Source organism: Salvia miltiorrhiza, chromosome 6 (assembly GCF_028751815.1).
Source record: "Salvia miltiorrhiza cultivar Shanhuang (shh) chromosome 6, IMPLAD_Smil_shh, whole genome shotgun sequence".
In the NCBI taxonomy this organism is placed as follows: Eukaryota; Viridiplantae; Streptophyta; class Magnoliopsida; order Lamiales; family Lamiaceae; genus Salvia; species Salvia miltiorrhiza.
The window spans coordinates 21,711,446-21,737,659 of record NC_080392.1 but is presented as its reverse complement, the minus strand read 5'-3'; the positions used below and the strand labels follow the sequence as shown (position 1 = coordinate 21,737,659).

General features: G+C 39.7%; 1 protein-coding gene across 1 annotated transcript; it reads right to left on the bottom strand.

The window, feature by feature from the left end:
- Positions 1-22,494: 22,494 nt before the first annotated feature.
- Positions 22,495-23,632, bottom strand: LOC130990641 (protein FAR1-RELATED SEQUENCE 5-like). The gene is made up of 3 exons (XM_057914866.1): positions 22,884-23,632; positions 22,677-22,782; positions 22,495-22,563 (listed from the first exon to the last, which is right to left on the bottom strand). Exons 1-3 carry the CDS (start codon positions 23,630-23,632, stop codon positions 22,495-22,497), a joined length of 924 nt encoding a protein of 307 aa, XP_057770849.1.
- Between the last annotated feature and the right edge of the window lie 2,582 nt (positions 23,633-26,214).

Here is a 26,214-nt window from a genome sequence, read left to right as displayed (position 1 = left end):
AGAATACATATATACTCGTGTTAATAGAGAAAAATAAAATAGACGATTGATAATTATTAATCGTTTATTCCCTCTCATTAATAGGAGTTCTTCTCCATCATAAATATATATATTTTCATATGAATCACGTAACTATGCTCGATAAAACGAGTCATCTATATATATATATATAAAGTACTTTATTAATAAGTACTTACTTATCTCCACAAGGCGTAGCGAATCGATATTCCTTCTCCAACTGAGCTAACTTAGAATTCCCGTTTTTCCTCGTCCCAATCTATCATAATTATCCATAATATTACTATGTAAGATTTCTTTTCAAAGAAAAGAAATTTAAACCAATAAAAATATAATTATTAGAAATAAGAATTTTCTAATAATATTATCATTATCAAATCCTTTCTTATATAAATATATACTCAATATAATATATATATATATATATATATATATATATATATATATACTCATGCTTATATACATATGTACGTACACATACATATATATCATGCATGCATATGTGTACGGGTGCATGAGAGAGAGAAAGAGTCGGAACAAGAAAATAAGCGTCGGCTACCCGAGAAGCTAAGACTGACGACTGCTCTCCTCCTCGGTGCGAACTGCGGTGGTTTCGACGGTGCGTAGGAGCTGCTGCTACTCTCTTTTGTTCCTTTAGGGAGTTACTGCTGGTGGTGAGCTAGGGAGGAGAGATGTGGTGGCTGCCGAATGATAATTTGAGGGTGAGAGTCGAGAGAGAGACGTAAGGCAGCAAGGGCTCGTAGAGCTTGGCCACTTGACAATCCGGCGTTCTCTTCGTCGTCGTCAAGGAGGTAGAACGTGAGGGAGGAGGGTGGCAGTTTAAGGTCAGCGGAGCTTGCTGCACTCTCTGTCGAACAGCAGGAGAAACGGGAGAAGCTCATTTCAAAGTTTCAGCCTTCGGCGCTTGCCTCTTCGCGGTTGATGTGATATATGCGAAGGAGGAGGATGAGCTGGCTGAGCGTGAGTTTCAGAGAACTCCTAGCTTCTGGAGTAGAACTAGTGAGTTGAGGAGGGAGAGGGTCGGCACACAGCTTGGCCTCCGGCCGCCGTGCTCGGCTGAAATCGAGATGAGCTCGCCGTAAAGCTTCGGCGACTAAGGCCTACGAGAACTTCTTGTCTTTTTTTTTACAAATATCACCAAGTGATTTTGGCTTCAAAGATGGAGGTACAAGAAGTAGATTATGAAGCTCCGGTGAGTCTCCTCACAATCTGAAAATCCGGCGTGAGACGTCGACAAAAGTGATCGAAAGCTCGACAGTAATAGCGATGAGTGAATTCACTTCCAGGAGTTACTTCTGCTGTTGTCGGCGATCGATGGCGGCAGTGGAGCGGTGGTACAGCAGAGGTCGAAAGAGAGACGAAGAAAAAGGGCGGCTGCTCGGCGGTTCAGCCGCGAGCTGCTGCTGCTTTTCCGATGCTGCTGCTTCTCCTTCACGTTGCTGCTGTTGCTGCTGCGTTACTGTTGCTGCTGCTTTGTTAGCGCTGCTGCTGCGTTTGCTCCAAATGTTGGCTGCTGTTGCTTCTTATCTAAGGCTGGAGAGGTGGGGTGGTCGAGAGGAAGGAGGGTGTGAGGGTGGTGGGATGGTGTTGCGTGCAAGGGGGATAGGTGGTGAGTGCTGAGCGAGTGGGGGGTGGGAGTGCCGGGTAGGGGAAGAGAGAGACGTAGGTGCTAGGCTGATTTGTTAAGTGTGTGTGTGGGAGTGTCTTCATGCCTATTTATAGACTTCCAATCACAATCACAATCAGCCTTTGCTCCCTTAAAATAAGCAGATATCTATAAGCATCCCATCAACTTATCACTCATCTGACACTCCTCAACGTCATCTCCCGTTTTCCCTATTTGCGTGTTATCCATTTACTCACTCGTCACCTCGTTATAATGGTCGACAATATACGAAAAAAATAACGAGACGAGTTTTATTAAGATAAAACTCCCCATAAAATATATACATAGCTAATTTATAGCTATAATTAAAATTCCCACCAAATAAATATATAATTAATAGGAAGATATTATAATTACTAGAATTTCATCGCAATGACTCTAGTAATATTTTTCCCCAAATATTAGTAATAATATTATCACTAAATAAATAATATAAAAAAATTAGCATCTTGGCTAATTTAAATATAATAAATCTGTTATAATTATAATCGCTTTGATTAAAATAAGCGACTAATTACTTGTGAGAATAATAAATTCTCTTCTAAATTTCCTCACTAAAATATATATATATATATATATAACATATTCTCTATTGATGCTATAATTTATAAAATCGTTTAATTAGAAAAGAAATAAAATTCCATAGGAATAATTGCTCACAAGCTTATATATTATTCACATCAATTGCAACACACAAATAAACTTTCAAGCTTTAGTCATTTCTCGTGCTATTATATTTGTATATGATAAACGTACAAATATATATATATATATATATATATATACACACATATATATAGCACATATATCTCACCACACAACAACCTCCGACAATATATATATAAGCACAGAAAAATAACAATTATTCAAGGTTTTAATTCCTATAAGAATTAACTAAGGAATAAAAATGCCGTGTATTACATCCTCACCCCTTAAATAAATTTCGTCCCAAAATTTACTCACCTTCTGAAAATAGTTCGGGGTATTTCTCCTTCATTTTGTCCTCGAGTTCCCAAGTGGCTTCTTCCTCCCCATGATGTTTTCACAATATCTTAACCAAGGGTATAGACTTGGTTCGTAACTGTTGAATTTTCCTATCCATGATTAGCTCGAGTTTTTCTTCAAAACTCAAGTCGGGATCCAAGATAACATCCTCTTGATGGATGACGTGTTTTGGATCAAACACGTATTTCCATAGTTGCGATACATGAAAGACGTCATGAACATTCGCGAGACTTGCGGGTAGAGCTAATCTGTAAGTGACGGGTCCCACTTTTTCTATAATATCGTAGGGCCCTATAAATCGGGGCTTTAGTTTTCCTTTCACCCCAAACCTATGGATGCCCTTGGATGGTGAAACTTTCAAGAAAACTTTGTCTCCAACAGTAAATTGGATTTCAGTTCTCCTTGTATCTGCATACATTTTCTGTCTGTCCTGGGCTTCCTTGATTCGCTGTCGTATTTGTCGAATGATAGTAACCATTTCCTCTACTGCTTCTGGTCCAAGTATTTTCCTTTCTCCGACTTCGTCCCAGTACAATGGTGATCGACACTTTTTCCCATAGAGGGCTTCATAAGGTGCCATATTAATTGTGGCTTGATAACTGTTGTTGTATGCAAATTCTATCAATGGCAGGATTTTCTCCCATTGTGCTCCTCTATCTAGGATTACTGTTCGAATCATGTCTTCCAATACTTGGATCGTTCTTTTGGATTGTCCGTCTGTTTGAGGGTGGAAGGCGGTGCTAAAATTTAGCTTGGTGCCCAATTCCTTTTGCAAGGTCATCCAGAAACGAGAGGTGAATTTGGAATCCCTATCCGATGTAATGCTCATAGGGATTTCGTGTAGTCTCACAATTTCTCAGATGTAAATCTGTGCTAGCTTATCAGATCCATATGTGTTGGGAATTGGTATAAAGTGTGCATTTTTGGTTAATCGATCCACGATCACCCACACAACAGTATTCCCTTTGGGTGATTTTGGCAATCCCGTAACAAAATCCATTGTTATATGGTCCCACTTCCATTCTGGAATTTCTAAAGGTTGCAACTTACCATATGGTCTTTGATGCAACACTTTTACTTGTTGACATGCCAAGCATTTTTCTACAAACGAGGCAATGTCTCGTTTCATTCCTTCACACTGGAGTATCATGAGCTTCACTCATGATTTCTTCTTTTAAATTGATATCATTGGGTACACATATTCGTCCTTTCATCATTAGCGCGTTATCTGGCGCTTCCTGGTATTCTCATTTTCCGCCAGTTCTCACCTCATTCCTTATCTTCTCTAGTTGGTCATCACTTCGTTGAGCGTTAATAATTCGGATTCTCAAGCCTGGCGCAACAATCAAAGTGGCGACAACTAGTTCGGTGGTTAGAGGTGGGGTTAGCGTCTCTAGCTTCATTCTTTCAAATTCCTTTATTAACTCCTCCTCTTGGGTGATAAGGCATCCCAAGTTGGTTTGCCCTTTTCTGCTTAATGCATCGGCAACCATGTTAGCTTTCCCTGGGTGATAGTTGATTCCATAATCGTAATCTTTTACAAGCTCCAACCACCTTCTTTGTCTCATATTGAGATCTTTCTGTTCGAAGAAATATTTGAGACTCTTGTGGTCAATTCACATCGAACTCTTGTGGTATATATTTCACATCGAACTCCATAAAGATGGTGTCTCCATATCTTTAATGCATGAACTACTGCTGCCAATTCTAAGTCGTGGGTAGGGTAGTTATGTTCATGTGGTCGTAGTTGCCGTGAAGCATACGCTATTACCTTCCCATCTTGCATAAGCACACATCCTAATCCATTCTTGGAAGCGTCGGTATATACTGCGTATCCTTTATTGGTGTTAGGTACCGCAAGTACTGGGGCGGTAGTCAATCTCGCCTTGAGTTCTTGGAAACACCTCTCACATTCTTCTGTTCATTTGAATTTCGTATCTTTCTTTAGCAGCTGAGTCATAGGTTTAGCAATTTTGGAAAATCCTTCAATAAATCTCCGATAATAACCTGCTAACCCTAAGAAACTACGAACTTCATGCGGTGTTGAAGGTGACTTCCATTCCTGTACAGCTTGCACCTTGGTAGGATCGACCTTGATTCCTTCTGATGAGATAATATGCCCTAAAAAGTTCACTTCCTTAAGCCAAAATTCACATTTTCCAAATTTTGCATAGAGTTTCTCCGATCGTAATTTTTCAAGCACTGTTCGGAGGTGATGCTCATGCTCTTCTTCACTCTTGGAATAAATCAGGATGTCATCAATGAATACAAGTACAAAATTATCCAAATATTCATGGAACACCCGATTCATTAAATCTATAAACACTGCTGGTGCATTTGTTAACCCGAATGGCATTACTATAAATTCGTAATGGCCATATCTGGTTCTAAAAGCAGTCTTGGGTATATCTTTTTCCCGAATTTTCTGATGATATCCCGTCCTTAGATCTATCTTTGAAAATGTGTTAGTTCCACATAGCTGATCAAACAAATCATCGATTCTGGGTAGCGGATACTTATTCTTCAATGTAACTTTATTGAATTCTCGATAGTCAATACACAACCTTAAGCTACCGTCTTTCTTATTCACGAATAGCATCGGTGCTCCCCACGGAGAGGCACTAGGTCGTATGAATCCTAGATCCAGTAATTCTTGGAGTTGTATCTTCAATTCTTGTAGTTTAGCAGGTGCCATACGGTAGGGTGTCTTGGAGATTGGTGCAGCTCCCGGCTCGAGATCAATGGTAAATTCCAATTGACGATCAGGTGGCAATCCTGGTAGGATGTCTGGGAAAACATCCTTGTATTCTCGTACAACTGGAATGTCATCTAAATTCGTCGATAGATCCTCTTCCTTATTTAGGTAGACTACATAAGCTGTCGTGCCTTCTGTTTGTATCAGTTTCTTTGCCTTCATTGCAGAGATAATCGGTATTTTCTTCCACTTACGTTCTATACCGTAAAAACTCGTGGGCTCTTGTCCGGGCGGCTGAAAAGAAATTTATCTTTCTTTACACCGTATCGTCGCAAAATTTTCTTCCAACCAATCCATACCTAAGATAATGTCTGTAGTCCACATAGGCATTACTCTCAAGGTTTTGGCTAAGAGTTTGAGTGACCCTAGTTCAAATTCTAGGTTCAAACATACATGTGTCACTGTAGTGAATCTCCCTATTGGCGTAGCTACCCGTAACGGTTGGGGAGCTATTTCTACCTTTAGTTCTAAGGTATCCACGCATACGTAAGAAATAAATGAGTGTGAGGCACCAGTATCAAATAGGACAACAATGGGTTTCCCATTTAGTTCTCCAATACCTGTTAGGTTTCCCTGATCCTTGTCGGTTGCTTTGTTCTCTATAGCATACAATCTCGGTTGGCGGGGCGGTTGTTCCAAACGGTTATGACGGCGAGGCTGCCAGTATCGCTGCGGCTGTGGGAGTGTAGAAACTTCCTCCACTGCTCGTAACTGGGGCTGTAAATTGGGTTTTCCTCCGCTATTTTGACGATTTGGGCATTGAGCAGCATAGTGACCAATCTTTCCACAAACGTAACAGGCATTGCCTATTGGTCTACACATGCCATGGTGTGGTTTACGGCATTTCGGGCAGAATGGGATTCGTGGAGTATTCTGGGATTGCATATTTGGTTTAATCGCGGGTCGCTTTTCTCCTCCATGCAATTGAGGAGGTCCAGACATGCCGTGCCACGATTTCTTCGGGAATGGTCCGCGAGATTCCCACTTCCTTTTTCCCTTATTTACTTGATGAGTAGGTGGGGTAGGATTTATCTGAGAGTTGGGGGTTTCCGAGGTTTGAGAGCCAGCGGTGGGTTGTTCTGGCTGCATTGCCAACTCCATATCCAATGCTCGGTTTAGAGCTTCAGCATAAGTCAAGGCATGCTGACTTGTTAACACAATTCTTATTTCTTGGCGAAGTCCCGCACAGAATAGTTCGGATATTTTCTCGTCCGAATCCACTCGGTATGGTGCGTATCTAGCCAGGTCACAAATTTCTCTATCATACTCCGCCACCGTCTTCTTTCCTTATCGAAGATTAACAAATTTCATCTCTTTCTTTCTCCTGTAACTTCGTGGAATATACTTCTCACAAAGTGCAGTTTTGAATTCTTCCCACGTAAGTTCCTCCAATTGCCCAGGTGTCAATGTCTTTTGTTTTGCCTCCCACCAGAAATTGGCTGAGCCCTTAAGCTGATAGGACATACACATGATTCATTCTTGGTCGTTACAGCGTAAGAATCGAAAAATCATTTCCATTGACCGAATCCATTCCTCAGTTACTGCAGGATCACCTTTTCCATCAAAAACTGGTGGGTTTTGACGTAGGAAGATTTCTTCTATTCTCCTTTCTTGGGGTGGGGGTGGTGGTGGCGTAATTTCACGTTCTTCCTCTTCCTGAACTTGATTCCTTCTTCTTGGCGGCATATCGTTCCTAATTAATACAAAATTTCTTTGTTGCAATCAATTTGTCAAGAAAGCACCACATCTATAATAGGTTATCATCAACGTAGTTGTGAATGTCAATGATAAAAAAAAATAAGCACTCTTGACCACTCATGTCATTGTGCATCAGATTTTCTGTTGACTTCCTTTATTAGTAACATCACAACTTTAACACCATATGAATTTTAATCATATTCGTTCATTCTGGTTATGCAACACATCATTAGGGAGAACCTAATTATTATACATTCCGTTTGTAGTTCTTTGTTTGAATTTGGCGATCTTGCGTAACACATTTTCATAATTAGTGACCGCTTTGGCCACAACGAAATTTTTACTAGGAAAATTTCCTCATTAACGAGGACTGGTACAAGTAGGGCTCGATGAGTTGGAAAATTTTGAGTCCTAACAAGTTTCCTACCCTCTAATACCTAACTAGAGACTTATCTATTACCATTACAAACATACGCATACCTTGAGCCTTTAGTGAAACATAACTAATACTAATAGTAGACAACTTATCCTGCAACACAACTTCAAGTGCTATCCTTAACTACTTCCTTGCATGTCATTGCTTTATCCCAAGCGAAGTCGCTCTCTTTCTCCATTTCCAATGTAACTCCCGGTATCACTTTCCTCGCCTTCTAAATTGTCTGCTCCTTCTTCAATGAGATATCGGTCAGTCGTCCAGTAATTATCACACAGGTCAGTCCCATAAGCAGCTTCAGTTGTCAATAGGGGCAGGTCTCCTGTTTCAAAAATTCCTTCTCCACACATTCCTGATTGGTTTCTATTATTCGGGAATCGTGATGATCCCGCCTCATGGTCATTAGCTGTAGGAACCAGGTTTGGAAATGGGTAAGTAGGACCATAGATTTCTAGTTGAGGCAGGGTGGTAGTGAAAGTACTAGGCGTGCCTGGTGGAAAAGTGGACATATTTCCAATGGAAGGGTCATTTGGCTCAGGGTAGGGCAACAATGAACAGTCCCTCAGGCTTCCAAAATTATCTTGAGTTACCGCAATATCGAAGGTTGGTATAAGCTGAGCTTCTTGTTCCGGTAAGGCTAACGTAAACTCTAATGCAGAAGGGACTGGAAGGGCATCATCTAACACTGTTCTGGGTGGAGTAAGCATGAATGGTACTGAATCGTATTGTGGTTGAGGGTCCACTAATCCCGTCTCTACATCCACTGGTCCTTCTACTTGAGGAAATGGCCCTGGAGGTGGCGCATGAACGAATATTAAATTGAATTAATGCTCCGTTTGCCCGATGATCGTTTCTTGGATTATTATTAATTTATCATACAACGATTAATCCTAACATGCTCCTATGAATTTAACAGCTGCACGTTGGAGTTCAGAAATACCTGAAGAATTCAGAAGAATTCGCAGATTCGCATCTGAACAGACCAGTCAGCTTCAAGCCTTCGTTTGAAGCCTCAAACGTCCTCAACTCGTATTTTGTCCAGAATTACGACTTCTTCGTCTTCGAGAGAGCTTTCCGTGGCCGCCTGATTCGTCTGAATCGGAGTTCTGTGGAGGAAGTTATGGACGTTTTACGGAGACTGCCAGAACTTGGTTTCCTGCGAAAATCTGACTCCAGCTCTGATCTTCTCGACTGTATCCCGCTCAGCTTTCACCGTTGGATGGACAACGATCTATGAAAGTCCCAAGAGAGAAATAAGCCCCACACGTTTTTCTTCCCTGCGCCCCACAGCTCTCAAAACCCTAATATTTTATCAGTGTGTTTTCCTGAGAGCTGACAGCTGTATTTAAAATAAAATTAAATACGTGTGGGCACAGAATTAGTGTAGGAGGCGTCTTTCTCTCCTTCTAGGGCTAGGAGACATTGGGCCAGTCCAGGGACCAGATACAAGGAATAAAGATGGGCCTCAAATAAATTAATTTATCTATGGTCAGCCCAGACCATAATTAATTTATAAATATCAGTTCATTCCACTAGAGAACCGATACTGACTTACCCCTTTATTGCTGGTGATGAGTCGGGGGCTTGTATTTAGACTTATTAAATCTCCGTATTTAAAATATCCGACATCCATTAATTAATTAGAGCTCTGACAGCTTAAATTAATTAATCTCTTTATAAATCCTTAAGCAGTACCACTCAAACTTTATTATTGCGCCTGAACTTAATCAACCTGCAGGGTTTAGCGCAATAAACCTTATTGAGCTCCTTAAGGGGATGTCATTATCCTATACCGGATACGGGTACTAATACAGATAATCAAATATCATATATTAACCGCTATCACCCAAGATACAGAGTACTCGAGTTAGTATATAACTTTCACCCATAGTAAGTCAAAGTGATATACGAATTAACATATATATCTGAATACTTATTAGTATTAAGATCTTATAAGTCACCGAGATCTTGATTCTTCACTTAAGTCAGATAGAAGAATACATCTCAACTGTGGTCCTATCAATACGTAATGACGTACCAGTATAGACAAGTAGCCAAGACAAACTACTTCCATCTATATTGCAGCCTAAACCAATAACTTGTCCTAGAGTTATTTCGGCTGTGATCATATTATATCTCTTAAGGTTATTCCAATTATACGGTCTTCTGTGATCTACAACACACCATATAATCTACTTATATAGAGATAAAGAACATACATATGCAATCATTAACACAATCAGATAGGAGATTAGATAGTGAACTTAGGAAACATTGTATACAAGCATAAAACGTTCTTGCTTTCAGTATACAAATCCAACAATCTCCCACTTATACTAAAGCAAACTTTTAGTATACAATGCGTCTATTTACCAATCACCTAACACTTCTCCCACTTATACTTAAAGTTTCCTAAGTGGGTGGCATCAATCTGGCATCAATCGCATTCCCATCTTTCAATGACCATTTGCGATAAGCCTTTTGTGAAAGATCAGTAGGTTTCTCCAATATGTGAGAATTTATTCTTTGAGCACAAAAACCTCGATTTACGAATAATCGTATAACTTGGTACTTACTCTCCATGTGTTTAACCCCTTGTGGTTCTTGGATTCCTTAGAGTTCGCAACTGCACTTGAGGTATCACGAAGGTGATGCTCACACGCAAACTAGGAATTACCCTTAGATCCTGGAGGTAGTGGTCAAACCAAAAGGTTTTACCTCCCAAGGAAAAACACATAGCTCGAGGTAATTATTCTTTGTTTCGGTCAGCCTGGAAATCCGAAATCATATAATCCAAAAAGGAACTAAACTGTCTAACTGGTAAACTATATATCCTTATTCTCTAGTCAGGGACTTGAGAATATAATTTACCACAATTCAGTGTCCTTAACTAGGACTATACTGATATCTTACAATCATGCTAACTGCATAGCAAATATAAGATCTCGTACATAGCAATCCATACATGAAGCTATCTACTGCGGAAACGTAGAATACTGCCTTCATTTCCTCAACCTTAATAGGCATCTTAAGACATAGTCTTTAGATAAAGGAACGCCATATCTAAAAGTTAGCAATCCTTTCTTGGCGGTATTCATACTACAACGAGTATTCTCAGTATCAATGTAAGACACTCGAGATAAGCCCAACATCCTTTTCTAGTGATCCCTTATTACTTTGATCACAAAGATGTATACTGTACCTCCTTAGTCTTTCATATGAGACTGTTCGGATAACCATTACTTTATGTCTTAACAATAGCTCCATATTGTCGCCAATTAGGAGGATATTGTTTACATAAAATGCAAGATAAACCACATCACCGATGACACGAGAGCGATTGACACGAGATGTTTCTCTCCCTCCCTCACGTAACCTCGATGGTTTAAGTGAGCTGCTATGGGTAAAATGATCCGAATGTTCTGAGCATGGTACTTGCGAAAATATCATCATAACCTATACTCTTACACTGGGCATAACCTTTCGCCACCAGTCTAGCTTCGGAAGCTACGACCTTGCTCATTCGGGCCTGTCATTATCTTGCATACTCACTTACAACCTAAGGCATGACTGCCTCCTGGTAGCAAGATTTTCTAGTATACACCCATATTCTTAATGGATTGCTCCATTGAGGTGTGCCAAGAATCTACATTCTCGTCTTCCACTAATTCCAAGTAGATATCTGGGTCGATTCTCTTATATTCACTACCAGGGACTGAATCCAAAGATTCTCCCAAGAACATAAATCGATCGGGTTGTCCCACAACCCTCCCACTACAATGGATCTGTGGTGGCACATGTGTGTCAACAGTGCGTGCAGTGTCTTGTGGTACAAAACTCTTGCACACTTGGCTTGGGTGATGGAATCGCCTGTCTAATGTCTTCAATTTCTTGAAGTACACTATCTGACTTGGATTAGTGATTACTCCCATAGTCCACTTCTAAGAATCGTGTGTCATTGCTAATAACCACCTTCTGATTCTTTAGGACTAATTGCAAAGATACATAACTCATCATCGAACATATTTTTCCAAGAGTGACCTATTTCTTCTCTCCACCACACCATTTTATATAAGGATTACATGGTGTAGTAAACTGGGTTGGAATCCCAAACATTGACAATGAATCAGAAAAGATCATTCCTAACACATTATTGGTCCTTTATCCCCTTTGTCATGAATGACCTGGTCTCCATCTTTTCCTCTATACAGGATTCGCAGGTTCCAAATGGTACAACCTGGACTGAATCCAATGTACTATTTAGACAAGAGCCTTTGGATCCTGTTAAGATAGATGTGACCTAATCTAGGGTATCAATATATGTGTAAGATCCCCATGAGAGATTAGCCTTAACTTTTCTCTTTCTTTTGTTCGATGATGTAAATGCAATATAAAGGTATTTTGTAGACAAGTTATAGTATGAAGAGAGATGTTCAAAATACTAGAATAGACAACTTTGTCATTTCTTATGATAAAAACACCATTATCAAAAATGACATAAGATCCATCTATTCAAAATTTTGGAACATGATAAGGAACTCTCAAAAACTAAACTATGTCTTTAGGACTTAAAGACAAGTCTTTAATTGCAACAACTGCGACTCTAGTCACGTTGCCTATGAAGACTATCATCTCATCACTTCTCAGCTTCCTTGTCAGCTTATAAAAAGCCATGCAAGATGTAACAATCATTATCAGTTTCTCTCGTTATCCACTACTCACAACTGAGTAGAAAACGAGCTGACATGTCTCAGTTACTATAGCAAGTGAAGTACCTTAACCCTTTGCCTTGAGTATTGAAAGAAAAAATCTCAAATACTCAATCTTATCACACCACTACTCCCACTATTTCCCTTGTCTTTCTTGCCCCTTGGATCCTTCTTCTTCCCGTCATTCGACGAAGAAGATGGCTCTCCTTTGGCAATAACAAGTGCTTGCACATCTCTTTCCCACAACTTCCTTAGCCGTAACTAGAGCATTCAACAACTCAAAATGAGTATTATCTTTCTTGCTCATAACAGCGTTGAGGCAGAAGTTCTTAATTAAAAGACTTGGGAAGAGAGTTCAGGATAATATCGACTTTTGCCTCACCGTCGATACTCCCACTGAGCAAGTCAAATCCGTCAAAATTTGCATGACATGCTCGTGCACTGAGCTGTGCTTACTCATAAAAATAACAAGATTACTCTCATCAAATTTAAATGAGCAGCTCGGTCCAACTCTCCGAACACTTTCTTGAGATTCAGCATGATGCTAATAGCATCGTCCATGCCCTGATGTTGGAGCTACAAGGTTTGTGACATTATATTCATAATAAAGCATATAGCCACATTATTCGTCACATGCCACCTTTTATGCAGTTCCTTTTTCCCATCAGTTGTCTCATTGTTCGAACAAATAGAATGTCGAGTAGTAAGCAACAAAAAAAAAATGTGTTCAGTTTGTGATAAAGATAAAAATCCAAAACTGCGTTTCCATTTTATACATATGTGGACCGGTTAAAAGACTTTGTGCAAGAATAAATAAACAATAAGAGACATAGACATATCTGAAAGTAACGAACATAAAGCACATAGTTCGTAACAATAATATTGTAACCTTTTGATAAAACAATATTAGTGAAACCTCCAACGGCTCAAAGAATTCTATGTGCAAGCCACGATGGGTGGACGTTTACACATAAACTCCTCAACCAGACTATTAACCTAGTCGTTTAGTTTCCATCCATGTCAACTTAACCTTTTGACAAAGGAAATTAATAGTTGGCTCCTTTAACTAGACCATATCATTATCAAGAAGGGACTCCGATGGGGAGTTGTACATTGTACTTGAAATGATATCTAAGCAATGACCACATTTTAACCTTGAAAATTAAATTCTCGAAATTAACATACTCACGCGGACCATGTCGCTTTCAATTTAACTTTCTTGGTTATCTTATTTAATTCCATTCTCCAAAGTACTTGTGAAAACTATACAAGTAAGCCACGATGGGTGGACGTTTACTGCATAACTCCCACTACTTTAATGGTTTAAATATTTTTATAGAAACCTCTTCTGACAAACTTATGAAAAACAAATGTGAAGTAAGCCACGATGGGTGGACGTTTACTCACATTGCTAATCACTTTGTCTAGAGACCGCATGTGGAGGTCTACATAATTTTAAGAATAAAATTATTTAGTAATAACCACAAACTAACTTTGAAATTAAATTCTTGAATTTGACATACTCACTCGGACCATGTCGCATTCAATTTAATTTCTTAGTTATCTTATTTAATTCCATCCTCTAAAGTACTCGTGAAAAATTATACGAGTAAGCCACGTTGTGTGGACGTTTACTGCATAACTCCCACTACTTTAATGGATTTAAATATTTTTATAGAAACCTCATCTGACAAACTTATGAAAGAACAAACATGAAGTAAGCCACGCTGTGTGGACGTTTACTCACATCGTCAATCACTTTGTCTAGAGGCCGCTTGTGGCAATCTAAACAATTTTTAATCATCTATAAAATTATTAATACAGCTTAGTCTTTTTTTTTTTTTTCAAAAGGTTTGATCATGCTCAACACATAATCCTAAACATGCTCATCTAGAACGCAACATGTAAAACATGCTCGCAGAATTCTAAAACATGGTTAAGAAAACGATAAACCTAGCATGCTTGTCTAAGCGCAGTTAATAAACACATATTAACAAGCAAAGACAAAAACAGCATGCAACGAGCATAAAGGATTAACACCACGACATGCAAAGAACAGAAATAAAGAATTAAAATTCTTCGTGACCCATTCGTGGAATCCCAACATCTATTATATTACTTTTAAAACAGAAAAGAAAAGCCCAAAAATGAAACTTGGCCCGAACACTTTAGGCCCGTCTTTGGAATTAGGGTTTGGGCCCCCTAGGGTTTGTAGAAACTCGCGCCTACCTAGGGTTTGGGACCCCCTAGGCGGCGCCGCCACCTGCTCTTGACAGCAGCTGGAGCAGCCCTCGGCACCAGCCACAGCAGGCGCACAGCCCCGGCGAGGAGCAGCTGCCCGGCGCGGCAGCCCGGCGCACGCAGCAGCCCTGCGCGAGCAGCAGCCCTCCGGTGCGGCAGCAGCCTCCTGGCGCGAGCAGCAGCAGCAGCAGCCTGGGCACCTGGTCTCGGCGGTCTCGACGCACAGGCAGCAGCTCGGCAGCAGCGGCCGCGCGACGCCCGCCGGGCGCGCAGCGCGCAAAGCACGCACGCGCAGCCCTGGGCGCGCACAGCCCCTGCTCGCCCCCGTCCAGCCATGCCTCGCCCCGCCACCAGCCCATCTCCTCGCACAACATCCAGCACCGAGAGCAGCAGCGGCCGCGCGACGCCTGACTGGGCACGCTGTGCACGGCGTGCGAGCACCCGCGCGGGCGCAGCCCCTCGGCGCCCGCAGCCCCATCTGCCCGGTCCCGTACGCAGCCAACCTCCGTTCTTCGATGTTGATTCGTCGTCGTTCTCGTCTCGATTTCCAACAATTACAGATTACAAAGGAAAAACAAAATAAAATGAAATCCTAATCTAACCACGGATTTTTCTCGTGGTGAAAAACGATTACAACGTCAAAACGACGTATCCCACGAATCAACAGACCACGAAGAACAACAGCAGTAAAAACAACGCACATTATTAATCGTACATAAATTAATAATAGAGCCAAGAAATTAATCCTGGGCTCTGATACCAATTGAAGGAATATTAAACTGAATTAATGCTCCGTTTGCCCGATGATCGTTTCTTGGATTATTATTAATTTATCATACAACAATTAATCCTAACATGCTCCTATGAATTTAACAGCTGCACGTTGGAGTTCAGAAATACCTGAAGAATTCAGAAGAATTCGCAGATTCGCATCTGAACAGACCAGTCAGCTTCAAGCCTTCGTTTGAAGCCTCAAACGTCCTCAAATCGTATTTCGTCCAGAAATACGACTTCTTCGTCTTCGAGAGAGCTTTCCGTGGCCGCCTGATTCGTCTGAATCGGAGTTCTGTGGAGGAAGTTATGGCCATTTTACGGAGACTGCCAGAACTTGGTTTCCTGCGAAAATCTGACTCCAGCTCTGATCTTCTCGACTGTATCCCGCTCAGCTTTCACCGTTGGATGGACAACGATCTATGAAAGTCCCAAGAGAGAAATAAGCCCCACACGTTTTTCTTCCCTGCGCCCCACAGCTCTCAAAACCCTAATATTTTATCAGTGTGTTTTCCTGAGAGCTGACAGCTGTATTTAAAATAAAATTAAATACGTGTGGGCACAGAATTAGTGTAGGAGGCGTCTTTCTCTCCTTCTAGGGCTAGGAGACATTGGGCCAGTCCAGGGACCAGATACAAGGAATAAAGATGGGCCTCAAATAAATTAATTTATCTATGGTCAGCCCAGACCATAATTAATTTATAAATATCAGTTCATTCCACTAGAGAACCGATACTGACTTACCCCTTTATTGCCGGTGATGAGTCGGGGGCTTGTATTTAGACTTATTAAATCTCCGTATTTAAAATATCCGACATCCATTAATTAATTAGAGCTCTGACAGCTTAAATTAATTAATCTCTTTATAAATCCTTAAGCAGTACCACTCAAACTTTATTATTGCGCCTGAACTTAATCAACCTGCAGGGTTTAGCGCAATAAACCTTATTGAGCTCCTTAAGGGGATGTCATTATCCTATACCGGATACGGGTACTAATACAGATAATCAAATATCATATATTAACCGCTATCACCCAAGATACAGAGTACTCGAGTTAGTATATAACTTTCACCCATAGTAAGTCAAAGTGATATACGAATTAACATATATATCTGAATACTTATTAGTATTAAGATCTTATAAGTCACCGAGATCTTGATTCTTCACTTAAGTCAGATAGAAGAATACATCTCAACTGTGGTCCTATCAATACGTAATGACGTACCAGTATAGACAAGTAGCCAAGACAAACTACTTCCATCTATACTGCAGCCTAAACCAATAACTTGTCCTAGAGTTATTTCGGCTGTGATCATATTATATCTCTTAAGGTTATTCCAATTATACGGTCTTCTGTGATCTACAACACACCATATAATCTACTTATATAGAGATAAAGAACATACATATGCAATCATTAACACAATCAGATAGGAGATTAGATAGTGAACTTAGGAAACATTGTATACAAGCATAAAACGTTCTTGCTTTCAGTATACAAATCCAACAGCGCACCCTCTGCATAATATCGCTGGCTAATAGTAGCAATAAATCTCTTAAAGTCACCATAATATATTCTGTCATCCGTCCTCTGAACAATATAGTTGGACATTATGTAGGCAGCCCATGATCGCCACTCCCGAGGCAGTAATGGAACTAAACGTATGATACCTTCCACACCCTCAACACCATACTCTTGGGCCTTAATCCACCGTGCATGGTAGTGACCAAGAAATTCTCCCAAGGTTTCCTCCTCATTTGGCTGGTACGTTCGAAAAGCTTTCAAGGTTTCTACTCGGCTCGCCATCCTATAAGGAAATGCGTCTTAGTACTAATGTTAACTTAATATTCCCCCCCCACACAGGTATCAACTACATCGACTTACGTATTTTTGAAAAGTTATTACTGTCACTAATAACTTAAGTATCTATGTCAATCCAAGGTTCTTCATCTATAATAGCAAGAGTAAAAATAGTGTAATATTTCAATCAACCACCAATGTAACTTGAATATTATGCATATCAAACAATCATACCACCACTATACATACCTTGGCGAACGGAAGGGAGGAGAGGTGAAGTTCTTGTTACACTCTGACTTATACTCGATTCAAGATTTAATATTTTACTAGACTCTGTCAGATAATAAACCTAACAGGATTAAAATTATAGGGCGTTTGAAAAAAAATTCTGACAAAGTTTCTCATAACAAGACCTCAGAGTCCAAAACGGAGCTCTGATACCACTCTGTCACGGCCCTCCCCCAATTAAGGCCCGTGATAGCGTGGATAAATCATCACGCAATCACTACACCAAGGTCTGATTTATTCACAGGACTTTAATATATTTTTTTATAATTTCAGTCGATAATAACTTAATGATATAAATAGAAAGACTCATTCAAGGGACATCTTGCAAATAAAATACTAAGCAATACTAGACCAACATTCGAATTTCTCACATTGGGCTTATGCCCTTATTGCACAAACTATCATGAAGAAGTAGTAGACATCGGAGTTCAAATTATACACACAACTAAAGCGTAGTCAGATTACTCGTATGGAGACGAATAATCCGTGAGGTCCAATCGAGACACAATACGAATACCCTCACAAGCGAGAGCATTGATTTTACCATTTGTAATAAAACAGAATTTAAAACACACAATAGAAGTGATTTTAAAGTTCCGAGTGTTACTTGTGCCACGCACGTAGAGCACTCTCCCTTCCATCGCCATTCAACCTGCACATTTAGAAATACATGCAAGGCTGAGTAATGAAATTATTACTCAGTAAACACGTGCCGAAAAATAATTGGAAAGGTGCTCAATTAGAGCTATATGTTGAACTTGTCTGGCAGTAGCTGAACACATGATATTATTTTAGGAAAAGAATCACATGTTCGCCATTTTCGCAAATAACCAAATAATAATAATCAATAAACATATATTTCACAATTCAGGATATCCAATTAACTCACAGCATATGTACCATTTTGCTACCCAACATCATCATCTTAAAGATGGAATCATAATAACCATAGAAAAGAGAAGGTGGCGACCCTCTCAGTTCCTGTGACTGGCCGATGCATGCCAACGGCTCACGATCACACCCCTGTGCACAAACCTTAACTAGTAGCCCGTCGGCTCACATAGTTCAAGGCCGATCGTATCATTATAGTAGAAGGTACCATATACTCATCAACACAAATCATGGCAAGTCAACGGTTTAACAACAATTTTTCACCAATATAGAGGATTATTGATAATAATAATAATAACGTATAAAAGATTTTTATCTTTAACCCACATAAGAGGGTTTGCAAGGCCCGCATATTAGGGTTAGAAAATATGCCTACCTTTCGTCTTTGCTCTTTCCTTATTGTCAGTTATAATCACTTGCGTGCTTTACCACGTTCAGACCTTAAACAAACGAGAATACATATATACTCGTGTTAATAGAGAAAAATAAAATAGACGATTGATAATTATTAATCGTTTATTCCCTCTCATTAATAGGAGTTCTTCTCCATCATAAATATATATATTTTCATATGAATCACGTAACTATGCTCGATAAAATGAGTCATCTATATATATATATATATATATATATATATATATATAGGGAGCGGTTATTCAATAAACCACTCTTATTTTAAGAATTGCGAACCAACAAAAATGCATGAATTTTATGCATAACATGCATGAATAAACTGTATAAAGGTACGAATTGCGAAAAATAATTTTTTGCTACCTTTGGGATTCGAACTCAGGACCATGAATTTATCCAACAAGGTGATGAATCAACCGTAGATCTTGATGATCTAAGGGCTGAAAATGGTTCCTAATTTATATTTTAAGAAGCGTTCTTATTTTAGCCTTCCCCTATATATATATATATATATATAGGGGGCGGTTATTCAATAAACCACCCTTATTTTAAGAATTACGAACCAGCAAAAATGCATGAATTCTATGTATAACACGCACGAATAAACTGTATAAATGTATGAATATCGAAAAAATAATTTTTTGCTACCTTTGGGATTCGAACTCATGACCATGAATATATCCAACAAGGTGATGAATCAACCGTAGATCTTGATGATCTAAGGGCTGAAAATGGTTCTTAATTTATATTTTAATAAGCGTTCTTATTTTAGCCTATATATATATATATATATATATATATATATATATATATATATATATAGGGGAGGGCTATTCAAAAAACTCCCCTTAGACTTTAAAATAAAAACTAATCCTAACCATCTATTTAATATATTGGACGGCATGGATTTACTGATCAGCGGCGATCAAATTTGGAGCAGCTATGCATATAATTCATTTAACATTATCGAGAAAGGGTATATTTGGTGTTTGATTTTTTATCTCTCTCTTCTTTGATATGGATATCCCGTAATCATAGCAAATCTTTGTGGGAAATGAATGAAGATTATTTACTTGCAAAATGAGAAAATAATTCGTAAGCAAATCATTCCAGATTATTGGGAATCCATTCGATCATTAAAGGCTGGAGAACTATTCGAACCCATCCTATTAATTATCCGCACCAACTTTAAGGGTTTGGGGTGACTTTCGATTTTGAGGGAACTAAAAAGAAAAAATTCGATTCTGGATCTACTGGTTTAGCAAACGATTCGAAGGTTATGGCGAGAACTAAAGGAAGCAAGAATGGTGAGTTTTTTATTCAATAAAGGATTCCATTCGATTTTAGATTTGAATGAATTATTTTCGGTACATGATACAACAAAATCAAAACTTTTAAGATTGAACAAAATATTAGGTCTGTGGGTGCGAAAAATTCAAGAATGGGGTCATATATGTTGTTTTCTCTCTTTTGTTGAGTTTTAGGAGATGTCGTTTTCATAGATGACCAAACTTCCTCAAAAAATAATAGATTATGCTTTACTAAAAGTATCGGTGGACCCTATTGTATTTAGTTTTTTGATTTCCAACTTCACCTATTGTCCATTTAGATTTGTTGTCATCTTTTGTTATTTGGAATATAGTTATCGCGTCGTGCTTTACTATTTGCTGCGTTTTATGTTCGATTGATGCTGTGCAAATGTTTGTTAAAATATAGGTTGAGTAATTTGTTGGAATTTTTTGCAGTTGTGAAGGCGACGGAGGAATCGAAAAAGAATTCCCCCAAAAACAAAAACAAGTGTCTAAGTAAGTGTTGCTGGATAGTATGAACTATGTGTGTTGACTGAAAGAGTAACTGAGAATTAGTGCGAATTATTGAGGGTGGATAAATTTTATTGAGCTATTGTTTATTAATCCATAAATAGGTACGAACTATAATTAGGTACGAACTACAAAGTACAAATGTATGTTTTCGTATGATTTATTAAGTTGGTGAAATGTAAGAGCGAGATGTATGAATTATTAAGTCAAACTAAATGTGTCGTACACATGCAAGAGTATTAGGCTTTAGTTCATACTTGATATACTGATAATTCAAGCTCAGCATGCAAGTTAATATTACAGTACATACTTAGTAATCATACATATGTGTAGTTAATTCGTACAAGTATGTTGTGATTAATTTTTATATGTTAGAATGAAAGTGGCCGAATTTTATATGTAGTAATGGTCTTTTATTCGTTTTTTATCAGTCAACCAAATTTTTGATATATGTGTAATATTTTGTAGCAATCAATGAGAAAGAGGTTGGTACCGGTGTACCCAGTGACAAAGGGAAGAAAGGTATGATTGGTTAGCTATCTCTATGGCATAGTTTACGTAGCCTTTTATTTATATTGGACAGTAATTAATCTGATATATTAATTCATAGTGGTAGGACGTTCGGTCCCCATTGTTAGTGAAGCCGGGAACTTGATGGTTGTTGGCGAACCTAGCCAAAGGAGCATTGAATGTAATTCTAATTTCCATGTTTTTATATATATTTAAATTGGTTGTACTTGCCTGATTTTGTGACCAATGCATTGTATATGAAATTTTTCAGTGCGCTCAAAACATAGAAATGATCCATTATTGGTTGATTTCAAAAAGGCTATGATTGAAGGTATCCAGCCAAATTGTTTAAATTTTTTTGTTATTGGGCTAAATTTTGATTATGTCTATTAGTTCATCGAATTTAAGGTATTATGGTATACCATAAATATTAAATGTTAATATGCCTTTACATTTACTTTATTTAAGGTAGTTTTAATGATTAATCAAAATTGTTATTGAATATATGCATAAACTGTTATTATTTATATTATCTTGTATAGCAAAAAACTTTATTGTTATGAGGTTATTGTAAAAATTGTTCTATGTGATTCAAGGTAAAAAAAAATTGGTATTATTTATCTCTTTATAGTAACCAAATTTGGTATTCACTATGCATTATGGGTTTGTGAATTATATTTTTTAGGGTTAAATATATATTGTTGAAAGCATTATTTTTGGGTCTAATGCCTGTTTATGACATGTTTAATGTGTCTTTAAATTTAATTTGTTTATTGCACTAATGTACAGGTGTTTCCCGTAAGAGAAAAGTAAATGAATCGACCAAGCAGAATGTTGGTGTGGTCACTGGTGGAGGTGAAGGCGTTCCGGTTGTTGCTCCAAAAAAAACAAGGCATGAAAAGCGGAAGGAAGCCCTTGTCAACTACAAGCAGCTTGTGGTGAAGCCTGCGGAAGACTACGCATCGTTGTTCACAAGAACAACATCTTGTGCTCTTTTTAAGGCTATAGGTCAGATGAACGACCTACAGCAGTATTCTGTTGGTCGTCTTAGATTTGATGAGATTCTGGAGCTTACTATTCAGGATATCCCCGGGAAGCTGAGCTACTTTGTGCTGGATTCATTTAATAGGAGGCGATGTGATATTACTCTACCTAATGGTCAAACAATCCCAGTGACTGAGGATGATGTCCACAGAGTGCTTGGCTTCCCAAAAGGTGGAAAGAAGATTCAGCTAATCGACTCAACTCAGACGATGGAGGTTGTTTTAAACAACCCACTCATACTGAAGTCGCGAAAAAACGCAGGGATCCAAAATGTCCTTTTGGCAAACATATCTGAGAACCACGAATGATCTTGTAGTCCATACTCATTAATAACCTCAAGCCACTTCTCCTCAAACTCTTTAGGTTCATCAAGCTCTGACCACGCCACTTCGTATAATCTGCTCGTCAGATCAGCATTCTCTCTCAAAGATATGGGTAGTTTTTGTGCCACCTTCATCATGATGTGCCACATACAGAATCTATGTCTGGTATTAGGCATCACTTTTTCAATTGCAATTTTCAAGGCGGGGTCTTGGTCAGTGATCAACATAGAAGGGGCATGTCCCATGCAATCCACGAACTGTTTAAGTACCCACGAGTAGGAGCTGACGTCCTCCCTATTCAGTAAGCCAGCTGCGAAAGTCACGCATCCACCGTGATTATCCTTCCCAGTAAAGGGTGCAAAAATCATGCTGTACCTAATGGTTGTTAAGTTAAAATTTTTTAACAATTAGTGATATATCATAAAAATTCACGAGTAAAAGAAAAATATATGATATATAGGGCATGAGTATGAAACCTGTTGGTGGAGTACGTTGCATCAAATGACACGGCGTCACCAAAAATTCTATAATTCTTTAAGCCAATAGAATCGCACCAGAATATACTCTTAACTTTCTGGCAATCGTCAAGCAAATATTCACACTTGAAACCATCGTCAAGATCGCGTTGGGTTTTAAACCTGTCCAACAACAATTGAGCATCTGACCCATCGGGGTAACAACTCATCTCATATGACAAGTTTTTGAAGTCGTTGCTCGTACACCCAACATCTTCGTAGCTACCAACTAACTCCTTAAAAACTCTGAATGCTCTCATTGGCCCAATATTTACCTTAGCGCATTTCACCATGACCATGTGATGTGCGGCATTGACATTGCGATTATATTTCATGAAATGGCGGCATTCGGGAGCTATTAATTTGTGGTTATGAGCTTCTAAGAGGCTGGTAACGACATACTCTGTCCCATTCTGATTTCGCACAGTCATGCGTGCTTTGCAATCGTTCCTGGTGGACGGCTTTCTACGCCTCTTCACAATCTTTCGCTGCGTTTTAGATGTCTCCACACGCTTAGTAGGATTGATTCCTTCCCTTTGACAGTAGAAGTATCGATAAATCACCTGATCATATTTTCCCTTTTTTGCACCGCCTTTGCGAACATCGAAACCAGATTCATATCCGTAAGTCCTATAAAACTTAAAAGCATCTGCTTCACATTTGAACACTTGACCTACATATGGCTTGACAGCATCATCACAAATTGGCATATATAACTGGTGAATGTCATTTTCATTTCCATTTTGAATACCATCTGTAGTAAGATCAAATCAATGGAGTCAACAAATTTGTAAATTCCAATTTCTTTAAGATGAATAATGAGAAGTAATAGCTACTACATAACATATTACAGATAGAACAATTAGCTTTCCAAGAGTGAGTTTGGAGCATAGAGTGAACTTCCAATGCCCAACCTTGCCGCATTTGAAGCACTTTCCCTTGCCCGTTGGCTTCTTCACGCCGCCGGCAGGGCCGTCTGCTTTGGCTTTACCGCTCCCACTAGCCTCATGGTCATGCTTGCCCTTTGGACCTTTCCACTTCTTTTTCCCGCCTTTCGACGAAGAAGCAGATCCCTTGGCAGCAACAAGGACCTATTTCCCATTGCGCGTGCCCATGACCCCCTCTGCCGAAACTAGAGCATTCAATAACTCATTGAGAGTATAGTTGGCCTTGCTCATAACGACATTGAGACGGAAGTGCTCAAAAGTTTTGGGGAGAGTATTGAGGATGATATCGACCTTGGCTTCGCCTTCGATACCCCCTCCTAGCAGATCAAGCCTGTCAAACAGATTTGTCATATGCATGACATGATCGTGCACCGAGCTGCCCTCGCTCATTTTACAAGACAAGATTTCTCTCATCAAGTTAAAACGAGCAGACCTCTCGAACTCCCCATAAACCTCGCTGAGGTTTAACATGATGGTCGCTGCATCATCCATGACCTGATGCTGGAGTTGCAAATTTTGCGACATAGTCATCATAATATAGCACTTGGCCATATTATTCGACTTGTGCCACCTTTTATGCGCCTCACGTTCCGCATCAGTCGACTCATCAGTTAAGGCCGCGGGACGTGGAGTGGTAAGCACAAAACTGTGCTCATCAGCGTCAAGAATATACATAATATGGCGTTTCCATTCGGTGTAATTTGGACCGGTGAGAGGATTGTTTGCTAGAATGTTAATAATCGGAGACATAGACATATCTGAAAGTAAACAAATAAACATGTAAGAACATGAAGCACATAATTCGTAACAATAATATTGTAACCTTTTGATAAAACAATATTAGTGAAACCTCCAACGGCTCAAAGAATTCCACATATAAGCCACGTTCGTGTGGACGTTTACACATGAATTCCTCAACAAGACTATTTACCTAGTCATTTAATTTCTATCCATGTCAACTTAACCTTTTGACAAAAGAAATTAATAGTTGGACTTATAACTAGACCATATCATATTCAAGAAGGGACTCCGTTGGGGAGTTGTACATTGTACTTGAAATGATATCTAAACAATAATCACAATTTAACCTTGATGATTAAATTCTTGAAATTAGCATACTCACTAGGACCATACCGCTTTCAATTTAATCTCTTGGTTATCTTATTTAAAATCCATCCTCTAAAGTACTCATGAGAATTACACGAGTAAGCCACGTTCGTGTGGACGTTTACCGCATAGCTCCCACTACTTAAATGGATTTAAATATTTTGATAGAAACCTCAACTTGACAAACTTGTGAAATTAAATACAAAGTAAGCCACGTTCGTGTGGACGTTTACTCATATTCTCAATCACTTTGTCTTGAGGCCGCATGTGGAGGTCTTACAATAATTTTTAATTGCTTAAAAATTATTAAAACTGTTTAGTCTTTTTAACTTCAAAAGGTTTGAACATGCTCAAGCACATAATCCTAATCATGCTTTTCTAGAACGCAACATGTAAAACATGCTCGCAGAATTCTAAAACATGCTTAAGAAAACGGCAAACCTACTATCATGCTCGTCTAAGCGCAATTAATAAACAAATATTAACAAGCAAAGACGTGCAAAAGCAGATAAAGAGCATAAGGGATTAACAACCACGACATGCAAAGAACATTAATAAAAGAATTAAAATTCTTCGTGATCCATTCGTGGAAACCCAACATCTATTCTATTACAAAATAAAAAAGAAAAACAAGCCCAAAAACTAAAACGGCCCAAAAACTTCAAGCTCGTCGTTGGAATTAGGGTTTGGGCCCCCTAGGGTTTGAGACGCAGCCACCTAGGGTTTGGAACCCTAGGCGCCGCCGCCTCTATGCACAGCCCCCCCGGCGCGCGCGGCAGACCGGCGTGCGCCGCACCAGCAGCCCGGCGAGCGGGCAGCCCAGCGGCAGCAGCCTCTGCGCGGCACCGGGCGAACAGCAACAGTCGGCAGCAGCCTCCAGCACGCCTCCAGCGCGCGCACAGCAGCAGCAGTCCACGGCGGCGGCTGCCTCACCGCCGGTCTCCTCCTTGTTCTCGGCTCTGGCAGCACCAGCCTCGGCAGCAGGCGCAGCAGCGGCCCGGGTAGACAGCCGAGCAGTGCGGCGCTGGGCGCGCAGCACGCAGCCAGCAGGCACGCGCGCGCACGGCCCACGCACGCCCAGCCCTCGCCTCGCCCCGATTCCAGCCGCAGCACTTGGCAACCCCGGCGACAGCAGCTCCAGCAGACGACAACAGCAGCGGCAGCGCGCCACCCGCCGGGCGCGCAGCGCGCAGAACGCGCAGACGCTGCCCCGGGTGCGCACCGCCCCTGCCCGCTGC

What these genes read in the sequence shown, in the direction of transcription:
- LOC130990641 (XM_057914866.1), bottom strand. Translation starts at nt 23,632, where the DNA reads ATGCCAATTTGTGATGATGCTGTCAAGCCATATGTAGGTCAAGTGTTC. An exon ending in GCAACGTACTCCACCAACAG is followed by an intron (nt 22,783 to 22,883) that starts GTTTCATACTCA and finishes AACAACCATTAG; the next exon opens with GTACAGCATGATTTTTGCAC. An exon ending in ACGTCAGCTCCTACTCGTGG is followed by an intron (nt 22,564 to 22,676) that starts GTACTTAAACAG and finishes TACCAGACATAG; the next exon opens with ATTCTGTATGTGGCACATCA.